This window comes from Mauremys reevesii, linkage group 5 (assembly GCF_016161935.1).
Source record: "Mauremys reevesii isolate NIE-2019 linkage group 5, ASM1616193v1, whole genome shotgun sequence".
NCBI classification, from domain to species: Eukaryota; Metazoa; Chordata; order Testudines; family Geoemydidae; genus Mauremys; species Mauremys reevesii.
The window spans coordinates 136376048-136390578 of NC_052627.1; the positions used below are offsets into that span (position 1 = coordinate 136376048).

General features: G+C 53.0%; 2 protein-coding genes across 8 annotated transcripts in view; one reads left to right on the plus strand and one right to left on the minus strand.

Moving 5' to 3' along the window:
• The window catches only part of ZNF638 (zinc finger protein 638), a 109714-nt gene extending 103852 nt beyond the window's left edge, over positions 1 to 5862 (minus strand). For 3 of the 5 annotated variants that reach the window (XM_039539243.1, XM_039539245.1, XM_039539241.1), the window contains exons 1-2: positions 5732 to 5861; positions 394 to 1849 (exon numbers count right to left, since the gene is read on the minus strand). In XM_039539243.1, coding sequence (XP_039395177.1) covers positions 394 to 500 — 107 coding nt within the window. In that variant the 5' untranslated portion in view covers positions 501 to 1849; positions 5732 to 5861. Of the gene's footprint in view, positions 1 to 393; positions 1850 to 5562; positions 5629 to 5731 lie in introns of those variants that run through there. The other 2 variants (XM_039539246.1, XM_039539242.1) reach the window with 2 other exon arrangements.
• A 355-nt stretch (positions 5863 to 6217) lies between these two features.
• The window catches only part of PAIP2B (poly(A) binding protein interacting protein 2B), a 41463-nt gene continuing 33149 nt past the window's right edge, over positions 6218 to 14531 (plus strand). Inside the window, exon 1 of one of the 3 annotated variants that reach the window (XM_039541821.1) lies at positions 6218 to 6407. Coding sequence is in view for 2 of the 3 variants with exons in the window: in XM_039541820.1 (XP_039397754.1) it covers positions 7845 to 7860 (16 nt within the window). In the remaining variant the exon portion in view is untranslated. Of the gene's footprint in view, positions 6408 to 7740; positions 7861 to 14531 lie in introns of those variants that run through there. The other 2 variants (XM_039541820.1, XM_039541822.1) reach the window with 2 other exon arrangements.

Consider the following 14531-nt stretch of genomic DNA (forward strand, 5'->3'; position numbering starts at 1 on the left):
GGAGTGGAACCCACTGGCACTTCCTGAACAACCCCCAGTGGGGATGGTTCGGCTCAAAGGCTTGTAACCCCCCCCCCCCCAGCCCTTGGAGGAGAGAGACTGGGTCCCCAGAATGGTCCCCGAGCTTGGGGTCATGGGGCCGGGCTGAGGACTGATGTCCAGAGTTAACCAGCCCTTCGCCCCAGCACACAGAGAAGAAGGTGCCCTGGGGAGGAACAGATTCAGATGGGTAGATACTGCAGCAGTGGGTGCTATAGGAAATAGATGAGTAGCCGCAGAGACAGGGTCCCTGCCCATTACTGGTTTGGGGGCTCTCAGTGTGCCCCTTTTCCCTGCCAGGGGGCGGGGAGGAGAAATCAGCTCCTCTCCCATGCAGGAGGGAGCAGCACTTACCGTCTGAGAGGGTCCAAGGGCAGCTGGCTGGGGAGCTCCACACCCTTTGCCCTCTTGCCTTTGCTGATGACTCCCTGGCTGGCCACCGCTCTGTCACCAGGCTGCATTTTCCCATCCGAGAGGTGGCTCTAGTGGGTCGCCCGGCGCATCCCCAGGGCGCTCCCTGGCGATCAGCTGAGGGAACAGACCCCACGTGAATTCCCCTTTGCCCTCCAGCAGCCCCCAAGCATCAATCCATCAGCGGCAGCAAAGAATCTGAAAGCCACCACTGCCTCGGGCTCTCGGGGGATTGGAGACGGACGTGTCCAATGAGGACCCCCCTCCAGAAACGTCCTCTGCCTCGGGCAGGGCGAAGGGAAGGACTCTGGAGGGATCCCTGTAGCCCTGCCCGGCCAGGAGACTTTACAGACGTGGCTCCTCTTCCTCTCTGGGCTGTAGCACCTGGAGTCCAAGCAGCCTGGCTGCCCTTGGCAGTGGCCCAGTCTCAGTCTCTGTATGCCACAAGCTGGAAACACGAGGCTGCTTTCCCAGTACAGCACCCTTCCTTTCCTCCCCCGCCTTGGCAGGCAAGGGAAGTTTCAGCTCCGCAGCCCTTCCCTGCAGCTCCTCCGGACAAGGGGCTCTCTGTTCTCCGAGGGCTCTTGCTTCAGGGTCCTCTTAACCCTCCCTGGAAGGTGCAGCCCCAGGAGCAGCTGCCTGTCAATCCGGTCAGGCTGGCTGCCCAGAGAGGGGCTCTGGGCTCACTGGGAGAGGCTGATTCAGTGTGTGACAGGTGATCATGCTCAGATAAGGTTTTATTTTTTTAAGCTGTCTTGAGCCAAGAACTTGCCCTTCCCAGAGAAGCAAGGGAGCTGATCTTCTCCTTGCTGGCTGTCTCCTACCCCCAGTGTCCCTGCACCTGTCCCTAGCTAATCTCTCAGTGCAGTCTGTGCCTGTTTACATCCTGCTTGGTCCATGACCTTTCTCAGTGTCAGAGCCCATGTACTGTACTGCAAACAGCTAACGGGGAGTCTCCTTTAGAGCAAGGGAGCTTTTTGCCGCTTGATCTTTGTTCCAGCGCCCAGTGGGTGTGATATGAACAGTTTCAGTGTATCCGTCAACTCTGTATGGATTCCCTGTGCAATTCCCAGCATCTGTTTGCAGCAGAGTGACAACCCTGCCATCCCATTTGGCCGCTGATTCTTACAATGCAGCCCGCGTCTCTGGTTAGGGTGCTGGATGAACGACAAACTCCTCAAAGATCCCATGGCTGCCTGTTGCTGGAAAGACTCCCACGCGAAGTGCAGGAATGCCCATAAATTACTGCCCCCTCCACTGCATCACCTCCTCGTAGCCAGTTTTGCTTGACACGCCACTGCAGCTTTCCTCCCCCAGGGGACAACAGCGGCAGGGAGACGGGATGGCCTGACCCGTCGGAGGTTTCTGTTCCTAGACTCCTCTGTGTGGTGTTGGTTTTCTACGGGAGAGAGAGGTTAGAACAAGACTGGGGAAGCAGTGTAACCAGGGCATAGTGCTGACACCCCCCTTCTGACCCTCCTCGTCCCCTCTCAAGCGCTCCCCCCACCAGGAGCATGACCACCCCGGCCCCTAGACCCACCCCCTCCCTGGAGCCTCAGGCCTTGAGGGAGCCTCCCTACATCTCCTCCCAGGAGCCCTCACTTCCCTCACTCTGCTCCTTACTTCACCCTCCGTGCTGGGGAGCCCCTCACCCTCCGGTGACAGGTCTGTCCCATTTCCCAGCTGGTCCTTGGCATGGAGAGGAGTGGCAGGTGGCACGCGGAGCAGGACCCGGGCACTGTCTGCAGCACGTTCCCAGGTCTGGCACGTGCGGCCGCTTAGGTTTGGCCCTACCGCCGTTCCATCATGACGGGAAGGGGCAGTTGGGCCAAATCTGAGTGAGTGGCCCCGTTACAAGCGGTCGGACCATGACCTGGTGGCCCCCTGGCTCTGTGACCTATAAGCAAGACTGACTGAGAGCCTCCTGCATAACTAGGGGAAGAAAATGCATAATTGATCTGATTGTCATCCAAGTAGCTGCTCTAGGACAGTGTTTCTCAACGACCAGTCCATGGACCGGCGCCGGTCCCTGAGATCTCCCCGAGACAGTTAAGGAAGGCAGCAAGCCAGCCCCTGGTATCAAAAAGGGTGAGGAACACTGCACTACATACATAGAGGGGTGCATATGCAGACACCAGACAGATACTTTCCATATTTGGAGCTAAATTTGAGATAGTACCTGTGACACTGGCAGGCCAGGTGCCAGCTCATGCCAAGATCCCCATGGCTCAACTGGACACTGACGGATACACGGCTGGAATCTGTCTGGCTCATTAGTTACTTATTTTATCAATATTAACTATTAAGAAAGTGTTGAGTGTTTGGACTCCACTGAACACTTTTGAGCTGCTGCCTGCATTAATCTCACTCGTGTGGCGTATTGCAATGTGAGCCTCTGGGACTGTATCAATCGCCCCACAGGAGACAGAGGTCAATTAGTGTGAAGAGCTGCTCATCTACAGAAATTGTCACACCCCTCCCGAAAGAGGAGACCCATCGATACCAGGCGGGTTCTGGCTGGATCTTACAAATAGAAACTCCCCACATCTGGATTGAGAAGCCATCCAAAAAAGGGACTAAAGACTCGTCTTGGTGTTCTGCTCTCTTCCTCGGGAAGCGGAGTCCTGCAAGTGGACTCCTCCCAGCGGCTGAGTTTGCAGCTCAGAGCACATGACAGGAGGCAGACAAATCTCCAAACCAAAAGAACTAGGAACTAGGCTGCTTGGACTCTGGGGGACAAGGTACTTCCAGGCAGAAGCAAGAGATCCCCAGCTGCTCAGCCTGAGTTAGCCCTGAAGCATAACTAGAGCTTGCTGCTCATAGAAGCCTCTCTTACCTTTTGAAACCTCAGACTATAACCCATTCATATGTCGATGGTTACTTGCTTAAACCTTGTCACACTCTCTCTAATTTCCTTTTCCTATTTAATAAATCTTATCACTATAGGATTGGCTACACGCATTGCCTCTGAGATCTAAAGCGCAGGTGACCACCTCGGGTAAGTGACTAGTCCATTGGGATTAGGAGTAACCCGAACATTGTTTGATTCTTGGTGTAAGGTCTTGGTGATCTGTTACAGAGATCCGCTGACGTGGGTGGCAAGTTGACTGTCTGTGACTCTGTGTTAACATTGTTAAAAGTGCCTAAGGAGTTTGCACTTGGTTGGTGAAATCTAAGTGTAGAACTCACAACCAGTTTGCGGGTTGTGCCCTGGGTTTTAACAGTCTGCCCTTAGGTTGGTGCTCACACTCTTGCGTCAGTGTTGGGAGCTTCACAGTATTCCCATGGAAGAGCCAGCAAGAGGGAGTGGAGTGGGGGAAACTCAGTGAGGTACCCTTCCTGGACAAAAAGAACAGGAGTACCTGTGGCACCTTAGAGACTAACAAATTTATTTCAGCATAAGCTTTCGTGGGCTACAGTTCACTTCTTCGGATGCACAGAGTGGAACACACAGACAGGAGATATTTATACATGCAGAGAACATGAAAAGGTGGAAATACCCATACCAACTGTAAGAGTCCAATCAATTGAGATGAGCTATCATCTAACACGGCTGCTACTTTGAAACCTTCCTGGACAGTGACTCCGGGGGAAGGAGCCATGATACCTCCCCCAGCCCTATTGATCTCCGTGATCCGTAGGATCCGTGCAATACTGTGGCCAATATCCTGACCTGTATAAACAGGGTAGTAGGAGCAGGGAAGTGATATTTCCTTGGCATGTGGCACTGGGGAGACTGAGACTGGAATACTGCGTCCAATTCTGGGGTCCACATTTTAAGAAGCTACAATGGGGAGATATCCATCTCTGTATTCAATCTGGCTGCTGCTAAGTCACAGAGAGCAATTCTAGCGGACAGAGCACAGCACTGGAAGCCAGGACTCGTGGGTTCTATTCTCAGCTGTGCCTCTGGCTTGCTAGGTGACATTTATATTACCATAGCTCCTAGAAGCCCTAGTCATGGCCCAGGCTCCAGATGCAGTAGGTGCTGGACAAACCTACTGAAAGACCGGCCCTTTTCTGATGTGTCAGCTGCCCTGTATCATGGGGCAGTTTCCATGATCTTCTTTAGCTCCTAATTTGACTGAATTTTTTTGCTTTTATGGGGCATAAAAGATCAAATGATTTCCCCAAGGGGCACAGAGGAGGGTATGAAAGCTCCTTCCCTCTGATCAGAATAAAGGATACATCTTCCCATCAAGCCAGTAAACAGTACTGCTCCATAGAGAGGCAGCAAGATGTCTCCTGTATATCATACGTCTGGAGTAGAGTGTCTGCCTAAGTAGCCCACTGGGACAGAGCACATGGTTTTCTCTTGGTATTGGCATACTGGTATCAATCGGGAAACTTATAAGAATAAAACACTTATAATAATACAGGAACTCCTCACTTAACGATGTAGTTATGTGCCTGAAAAATGCGACTTTAAGTGAAACGATGTTAAGTGAATCCAATTTCCCCATAAGAATGAATGTAAATAGGGGGGTTAGGTTCCAGGGAAAATTTTTTTTTGCCATACAGTAGAGTCCTATCGTTGTGAGGTGCCCCCGCCTTACCCCCACTGGCACTGGAGACAATGAGGCAGGCAAGGAGGCTGAAGGTGTTGTAGGCTAGGGGAAGCACATTGCACAGCAGCAGCAGTTTCCCCTACTCAGCAAGCACCAGGGGCGGGGGGCTCAACCCTTGGCCTGCCCACGCCACCCCTTCCCCCAAGCCCCCCACCCAGAACCTGCCTCTTCTTCCACCCCCTTTACTCGGCACGCCACATCCTCACTCCTCCCCCTTCCCTCCGGCCTGCACCGACCAGCTGGTTTGTGGCATTCAGGAAGGGTGGAGGGGGGGGCTGGGCGCCGAGTCCTTGCAATTCGCTACAGCCCCTCACGCGGTCTCTGTAGGGACAGGCCAGGGGGCAGCTGCTGCCAGAGGCTATTGGGTCACAGCAGCGCTCCCGGGCACCCTCCACACACCAGGCCAGGTGTGGGGTCTGGGGGGGGTCCATGGGGGCCAGGTGCCCCACGGGGGGGAGCCTGGCCTGGGGGTCCATGGGGGGGGTGTAGGTCTGGTCCTGGGGGAGGGGCTGGCGCGGGGACTAACGGAACGCGGGAGCCGTACCCGCAACGGCCGGCCACTAGCGCCCCAACGGCCGCCTCTCCACACCGCCCGAGGCCGTTGACGCCGCCGGATTCCCCCACCTCCCCCAATCACCGGCCTCGAAACAAAACTCAGCCCTGCCGGCAGAGCCGTCACCCTGTAATTCCTCCTCTGGTTGGTCAAATCTAACCTTGAGCGACCGCTGCTTCATCCAATCAGACTACGCCTCAGACGGAGGAGGCGTTCCTGTGTAAACTCATTTTCCTCTCGCTCCCCCTCCCTGGCCCCACGTGGGAGACGCACTGACCTAGTTGGGGAACTCGACCGTCGTCCAATAAGCAACCGCCCATGTGTCTCTTTTCCCTTGTCTGCATAGGTCGAGCGGTGGTGGAAAATACCAATCAAATGGCTCTCGAGGCGGGATTTGGCAAGCGCAGATGGAGTGACAGGCATCTAGGCCAATAGAGAGCGGAGGATGGGTGACGCGGCCTAATAAGGATGAGAGGCAGGCCCTGAGGGAGAGGGGAGGGGCACGTTCTGAGCAATGGGCTGCAAGAGTCTGCCTCACGGAGCCAATAGAGAGGCGCGGGAAGGGGAGAGGGTGGGGCTCAGGGGGGCGGAATGTACGACAGCCATATAGGCCAATGGGGCGAATGTGTGTGCGCGGTGCGACCAATGGAGAAGAGAGGGCGGGCCCTCGTGCAGCAGCGCAGGGAGAGTGACAGGCACCTCCGCCAATGAGGCTCGGGGCCAGCCTGTAGAGCCAGGGGAGCGCTTGAGGGTAGCGGTGTGCGTGTGGCAGCGGAGCAGCGTGTGCGGCCTCGGCGAGCGGAGAGGCCCCTGCGGCGCAGGCGGAGCCCGGCCAGGTAGGTACCGCGCGGGAGAGAGGGGTCTTGTCCCCCAGGCCCCCCGGGACCGCCCCCCCTCGAGGTTCCCTGGGAAATGCCCCCTTCTCTGGGCTCTGTCCCCCCGGGACCGCTTCCCCGCCCCCATCAGGATCCCCGGGAAATGCCCCTTCTCTGGGCTCTGTCCCCCCCTCGGGACCGGCCCCCATCAGGATTCCCAGGAAATGCCCCTTCTCTGGGCTCTGCCCCACCCCGGACCGCTTCCCCCGGCTCTTCCCCGCCCACCCGGGACCGCCCCCTCAGGATCCCCGGGAAATGCTCCTTCTCTGGGCTCTGCCCCCGGACCGCTTCCCCGGGCTCTTCCCCGCCCCGGGACCGCCCCCCCCCTCGGGATCCCCCGGGAAATGCCCCCTTCTCTGGGCTCTGCCCCCCCTTCCCTGGGACCGCTCCCGCCCCCGATCTTCTTCCCCTCGGCTCCTGGCCCCGCCCCCGGGCTCCTCCGCCCCCTCCAGATCCCCGGGACCGCTCCCTCTGCTCTGGGCTCCCCACCCCCAATCAGTTCTCCTGCCCAGGATTCTCATTGGGATGACCATCCCCACCCCCTCCTCTGGGCTCTGTCTCCCCCGTCCCCAGGCAGACCCTTCCATCGTGTTCCCCTGGGATTGGCCTCCCTCCTCTGGGCTCTGTCCTCCGCAGGACTGATCCCCCCATCAGGCTGAGCTCTGTTTCCTCCATGAAAGCCCCTTAGGACCAGCCCTCCTCACTGGGATTCCCATTGCTTCCCCCGTGAACAGCCCCTTCCATGGAACACCCCTCCCCGGGGTTGCCCCCCCCATCCCCTGTGATATTCCTCCAGGATACCCACCGTCCCCAGGATTAGCCCTGTCCACTCAGCTCTGCCCCTTCCTCCTAGGAGCAGCCCTCCTGCCTGGGCTTCCCATTGGTGTCTGCCCTCCCCTACATCCTCCCCACATGGGGACCCCCTGGGTACCACTTCCTGTTCTCTTCCTCAGTGTGCTCTTGGTTGCCTTTTCTGGGATTGTCCGCTTGACCTCAGGTGCCACTGGAAATGGGTGGGACAGGAGGGGACATGGCATCCCTTGGCTGAGCTGTCCAGGATATGCTGCTTTAACTTTTACTACCACCCCTCCGCCCTGGCTGCGAGCCTGCCCTCAAACCAGGCTGGTCGCCCTAGAATGTCGCCGTGACAGGGGAGATTGTCATAATCCTTATCTAGTTCAGTGGGCAAAGTGGGTTCCCACAGAAAGCGCCTCAGACAGAAGGAGAGTGAAGCTCCTGATTTGGCTGCCGTTGCCTAGGCCGGGAGCCAATACTGTGGGGCCTGGTAGAATTAGACCCTTAACTTACTCTCCCTGCAGATGTTGTGCAGGACTTTTCCCCCGTGCCCCCAGGAGTTTATTAAATGGCAGGGGAGCTGTCAAGTAGCCAGTGGGGCTCATGTCCCAAGAGCATGGTGAGCTTGGGTACTTAAAATCAGCCTAATGCGATGATGTCTCTGCATAACCTTTGAGGAAGGGGCCATGGTTGTATGGGTCCTGGCGGATGGGCTCCGACGGGGAGGGGTTCTCTGGGTCTCCTGCTCTGTGACTTACTTGTGAGAGATTCTCAAGGACTCCCCATGAGATTTAAACAGTCTGAATGATTTCTGTAACGCGCACACACCTAATTAATTCTTTACCTCCAGGGTAACTCAGGAGCTTCTGCTCTTCTGGCATGTTCTCTTTGTAATGGCTGAACGGGAGCCACTGGGGACAGCAACAGCATCCATGTCCAATCTGCTTCTCTTTTCCAGGCTGTTGTGGTCTGGAGCTGTCAAAAAGTTTTGAATTTCCTCTTGCTTTCATCTCTCGTAGCCAGCACAAATGGGCTTGTGTGCTGGGCACGGTGCGGTGATGGATTAAACATTATAACTAAGCACAGTTGGCTGTGGCTAAGCCAGAGGCCAGAGAAAGCTGCTTTGGTCCATATTATTAGCTTCTCGTGGGATCGCTGAGAAAGTAGCATGTCACTGGTGGCTTTAACTGTGCTCTCGGGTGAAAAGGGATGAAACTAGAAACAGGATGATGCACTGTAGTGAGACTGTCATGGCAGTTAGCAATGTGTCCTCCCTTCTTGGTGGAGGAAGGACAGTCGTACCTTTGAACTCACAGTCTGGGATATGGGTCTCCTAGGATGATTTGAACTTATTTTAACCACCTTGAAGGTTCCTCCAAATCTTAATCTCCCTGCAGGAGCCTTTTGGGGCAGGACTATCATACTCAAGGGTGGAGGTGGGAAATACTATAGTAGAAATGTGAAAGCTGCTCCGCGATCATCCTCTCTGTGCTGCTGGGCAGCTATCTGTCTGTAGCATGTCACTTGCAGCCTAAGGCGAGGACTTGCGCTGATTCCCAGAGGCCCAGAAGTGATGTAATATACTTGCTAGCTCAGCATAGGGCTGGGTGATGGTGGTCTTATAAATTCATAGGGATCTGCTCCCCCTGTAAAAGGGCTTTCTCCACCCTCTTCTCAGGAGGCACTTGGAGCTCTTGAGATTTGCTTCCCCTTCCCCCAAAAATGTTTCTGCTTTATTCTTTCAGCCAGGCTGTGCCCTGATCATGGTCCTGTGGACACTGCTGCTTCCAGAGCCTCTTGGTATCACTCCTTGCTAGGCCGTAGAGGTGAATGTTTGCAAGGCACTTGGTCTGTAACCTTGGGCCTAAGGATGGCCATAGACTCTTGGAAGAGAAGTTGAACTGGCTTTGGCATTGCTGGTTTTGTGTGTGCTTAACAGAAATCCTTTATTTAGTCCAGTTTGGGGGTATATCTGAGAGTCCTGTAGCCCTGCTTAGGCCTGTTTTCTCATGTGACACTGGGTGAGAGCATGCTTCGTGCAGAACCCCGGAAAGACAGTCGATGTGCTGTCTGCTGGCATATGTGGAGATGGACTGAGGTGTTGCTGGTCAGTTCCCTGCACCAGGTGGCCCCGTTGGTTTCTGCAGAATTGCAGCTTTCATTAAAAATTTCCTAGGCTTTCTGGGTGAAAAGAGAACCACAAATGGGACCTGTGTGCCCACGTCTGCAGACAGTTGGAAACAGCAGCCCTGTGAGGTATGTCGTGCCCCCATATGACACTTAAATGTCAACGTTAACTATTTCACTGGCGGTAACTTCAGCACCAAGCTCTGAGGGGCTAATCTGGAGTCCTAGCACTTTCTAGTCCAGCCGCTGCCATGTGCACTGACTCACGGTAAGCAAATCAGATAGACACTGAGCAAGGTTGCAGCACTGGAAAAACGAAGATCCTCAATGTTTTTCATCTAAGGTACTGTCTGGTTTATCTGGGGTGGTGTGAGAACTGCAGAGCACAGCTGATATGTGTAGTAATATACTGTTAGGCAGTGTGTGCATGCACAAGCCACTGTCCCCTCCCCCCTCCTGGATGGAATTTCAACTGGACTACCATGTGTCATAGACCTTATAACGTTAACAGCTAATGGAACTAGGGCTGTTAAGCGATTAAAAAAAAAATAATCGCATGATTAAACAATAGAATACCATTTATTTAAATATTTTTGGATGTTTTCTACGTTTTCAAATATATTGATTTCAGTTACAACCCGGAATACAAGGTATATGTGAAAATATAGAAAAACATCCAAAATATTTAACACGAGAATACCAATTGAAACTTATTAAACAGTGTGATTAAAACTGCGATGAATGGTGATTAATTGGTTTGAGTTCATCACGTGAATTAACTGCGATTAATCGACAGCCCTAAATGGAACCATTGCTATTGGAGCAAGGACTTTGGGATTGCATCCCCACTGCCACCATGTGGTTGCACTGAACTGTGCTATGCAATATAATAGTGTAGGTCAAACATTAAAGACGAGCAAGCCTGCTAGAGTGGCTTACATCTGCAGAAGGAAATGAACCTCCTCACCCAGTGAGGATTCCTTGCTGTTCTGAGAGCTGCACACAACCTAACAGAAAGGTGCCTCGCAGTTGGGGAAGCAGATTCCCCGACAAGGCAGCCATTGCCTATAGTAGAGGCCAGAGCCATGTGTCCTCCCAGGCCTACGTGCAGTGAGTTAGCATGTTCATTGGGACGGTGTCAGAATCTGTATTATCAACTGAAAATATCATCTACTCCTCTGTCCTCTCTGTGGAGTTCCTTGTCTGGGAACTTCTGGTTTCCAGCTGATGGCTTAGGCTTTGGAGTGCTTTATTGACCCAGCACACATACCACAACAAGCAGGTGTGCACGTGACAGAGGAGCAATCTCAGTAAATACAACTCAGCTGCAGGCTTTCAGCAGGTTACCAGACAGCCATTAGTTTTGAAATACCTTTGTGCATCTCTAGTGCCAGAACTTCCTTTCGTGGGTTTTTCCTTTGTTTTGCCTACATGTGTCTGCCAGAGAAATCACGGTGAGGCTCAAAGGGCAAAAAGGCCAATGAACTTTTCTTGTGGGTGAGAGCAGTACTCGTGAGGAATGATGCCCGGTCTGTGGGCAGGTCTTGTGCAATTATCACCCTCCCCCCTTCCCAAGCTCTCCATATCCCAACTAAACTTGGCTAACAAACCTCAGTGTGCCAGCCCCTTGTCCCCTCAATCCTGACCCACTGCACTCCCTGCTGTTCAACTCCTTGGCTCCCATCCACAAATTTGCTGGTGCACCTCAGTCCTGACATGCAGCTTTCCTGCTCTCTGTGTGTCCTGCCCCTCACCTTCTCTGCTGATGCACTTCAATCTACTACAAAACAAAGCAAAAGAAACTAACTGTCCAGTGTTTCTCTATGCTGCCTGATCCTGCCTGCAGAGCCAGAGTCGGATCTGCTGACTTTTGGGAGTGGGGATAATGGTTTTACACTGCGGGGGGCTGTGGAAACCTAATTCACACAGGGCTCTTCTGAGATTCTGTGATGGAAGGTGCTGTAGACTGGCAGAGTATAATTAAAGCTGCCTAAAATTCTGAATGGGACACAATAGCCTTGGTGCCTTAATGTAATTATCCCGCACTGAAAAGGGGCCTGGACGCTGGGGCTAACAGCTTTTCATCTCAGGACATGGGGTCTTCAATGATAACCAGTGGCTGTTTTAATCTTCACCCAAAAGACAGCCTATCCTGCACCACAGGGACCCTTGCTACCTGCTGGCCAGAGGTTTTGGGGATTGAGTCAGAGGGCAGAGTGCTTCCTACTGAACTGCAAGCCCCACTTTCTCCAGAATCATGTCTGTCTTATTGGGGGAAGAACAAGGTCAGCGACCAGGCTCCATGCTGCTTAGCTCCTTCCCTGCCTTGCGTGTTTCAGGTACTTGTTACATGCCGGCTCTTCAGGTTCCACCGTAACGTGCAGTGACAGGTTGTTTATTGGTATGAGAACATCATGGCCAGTCACACACAACTTTTCTCTCTGGCTGACCCTTGGGCCTCCTTGCTGGTCAGGTGATTGGGACGGCCAATTGAATCCGGTGCATGCTGGCGTTTGGTCCTGTTGCTCTCATGACCGTGAATGCCATAGTTCAGGTTGCAGGAAATCTTTCCCTCTGTGTTCACTCAGCTGCTCGTAACTTTATATAGATCCTGGGTTGAGAATGTCTAGACTTGGAAGGGTTAGATTGTTATCGGCAAATGTCGGTGAACGTCGATTTCACCGTGTACACTCGCACGGATGAAAAGAATTGCCATACATGATCGAAACGTACAGAGAGGCAAAGTAAGACGAATGGTGCTTGAGAACTAATTAGCATTTGAGTTAAGGATATTTATTTAGTATATTTTTACATGTGATATTGACAGTTTGTGTTATAACAGTTAGAAAGCTTTAGCTTTTTGAATCGCAACATTTGCTGTCATTAAGCAATTAATGTCTGAGCCCTCCATAATTTCCTACAGCTGTGCACATTGAAATTGATGATAAAAATAAAAAATGCTTCAAAATAAACATCGATATTACTGGTTGAAATTATAAAAAGTAAAAACTGAATTCTGCCAAGCCTAAAAACATCCATGCTTAGTCTCAGCCCAAAAGGGGTCATGATTTGTGTTGGGGGGAGATAGGTATATGCTTGACTCATAAGAAGAAATATTTGAACTCCCACTGGAATGGTTACTGGAGATGAGTATAGGAATTCTAGTCATTTGCATGAGTGATGTAAACAAACTATTATGTTACTAGTACTCCTGTGTTAGCAGTGGATAGGAGCCCAGATCCTGGTGCCTTAACTTAGGCCTGTAATCTCTTGGTCCTAAACCGAGTGGTGACCCATAGAAGGGGAACAAAGGGATGTGCTGGACCTGTAGCTGGGTTTGCCTTGCAGAGACAGGAATTTTTGGTGCCTGAGGAATAGCAGACCAACAGGTTGGGCAGACCTTGTGCCAAGTGGTCTCGGATTCTCGTGAACGGGGGCAGAGCTGGAACACGCTGCCTGGGCACGTAGATGCTGCAGGAATAAATCACCGAAGGCTGTTAGTGTAGAGTTGGATGCTTGTTGTCACTTGTCTCGTGGCTCCAATCCTGAAACCATTGTGAGCCCTGGCGATGCTTTGTCTGATTGTACCTGGATTCTACAGCACGCTGCTGCATCCAAAACTGAGGCAGACTAAAGCTTTGGAAGGATTTGAGCGAAGTCAGCCTGTGACGTGGCTGGTTTTTCTTTTTTCTTTTTTTCCCCCTCCTCTCCTGCTGACTCTCCCAATTTGTTTGGAATAAAATTTTTATCCGATGTCTAATAGCTCCCCTCCCCCCTGAAGACATTAACGTGGCGCACCAGGCTTCCTACTGAAGTGCTGGGAATGTGAGCTGTTCGGCTCTCAGGAGTGTTGGAATAGATTCCCAGCCTTGTGTCTGGGTGGGCTTGTGTGCGCGTGCGCAGGCTGGCTGGCTCAAGCTTCCTGCTAAGGAATGGTGCCCAGGCAGGCAAAAACTCTCTACAGAAGGCCCCCCCTGCCCTTTTTTTTTAAAATGTGTCTGACTTTGTTTCCCTCTCAAGCCATTCAAAGAGGAGATGCCATCAAGCTTTCAGGAGGCTCCCAGAATTGGCAAAATCCACTTCACTTTTCATGGTTCTTTTCTAAACAAACACTTCAAGGGTACTTTTTATTATTTTTAGAGAAAAACAGCAGCATCCCAATGCTTGTGAGCAACCCTATAGAAACCAGTGCGTGCGTGAAGGAAGGACAGTTTAAATCGTGTCCACAAAGTGATCTTGAGCTTTGTTCCAGTAACATGTGGTGATTTGAGGGTGGCCACAAGAGCTGGTAATGTGATGCACTAGCCCACGGGTGGCCAACCTGAGCCTGAGAAGGAGCCAGAATTTACCAATGTACCTTGCCAAAGAGCCACAGTAATACGTCAGCAGCCCCTGTCAGCTCCCCCAGCTCCACTCCCAGTGCCTCCCACCCACCAGCAGCTCCACGGATCAGCCCCTCTCCCTCCCCACACCTCCCGATCGGCTGTTTTGCGGCATGCAGGAGGCTCGGGAGTGAGTGGGGAGGAGCAAGGGTACAGCAGGCTCAGTGGAGGGGGCGGGAAGGGGTGGAGTGGGGGCAGGGCCTGTGGCAGAGCCAGGGATTGAGCAGTGAGCACCCCCCAGCACATTGGAAAGTTGGCACCTATAGCTCCAGCCCCGGAGTCGGTGCCTATACAAGGAGCCGCATATTAACTTCTGAAGAGCCGCATGTGGCTCCGGAGCCGCAGGTTGGCCACCCCTGCACTAAGCCAGTCACCTTTGGGTCACCAATCGATATCCAGCCCAGGTTGGCAGTGTCACTGAAGGATGAAGCGTGTTGCTGAAATTCAAGTTCCTGAACCTGCCTGTCTGCCCCTTACCAGCTAATGCATGTTTGCTTCTGGTGTGGATAAGAGAGATTGCCTCAAGCAGGCTGTTTCTGGACTGCTTGGAATGCAGTGCCACCGGCAGCCCTGTAAGCTTTAACACAGGTTGTGGGGAAGGGAATGGTAGAGAGGCAGCGTGGCCCAGTGGATAGGGAACTAGCCTAGGATTTGAGAGACCTGGATTCAGTTCCGTGCTTTGCCACAGACTTCCTGTGTGACCTTGAGCAAGAACCTTTGCCTGTGCCTCAGTTTCCCCTCTGTGCAATGAGGATAATAGCCCTGCCCTGCCCTGCAGGGG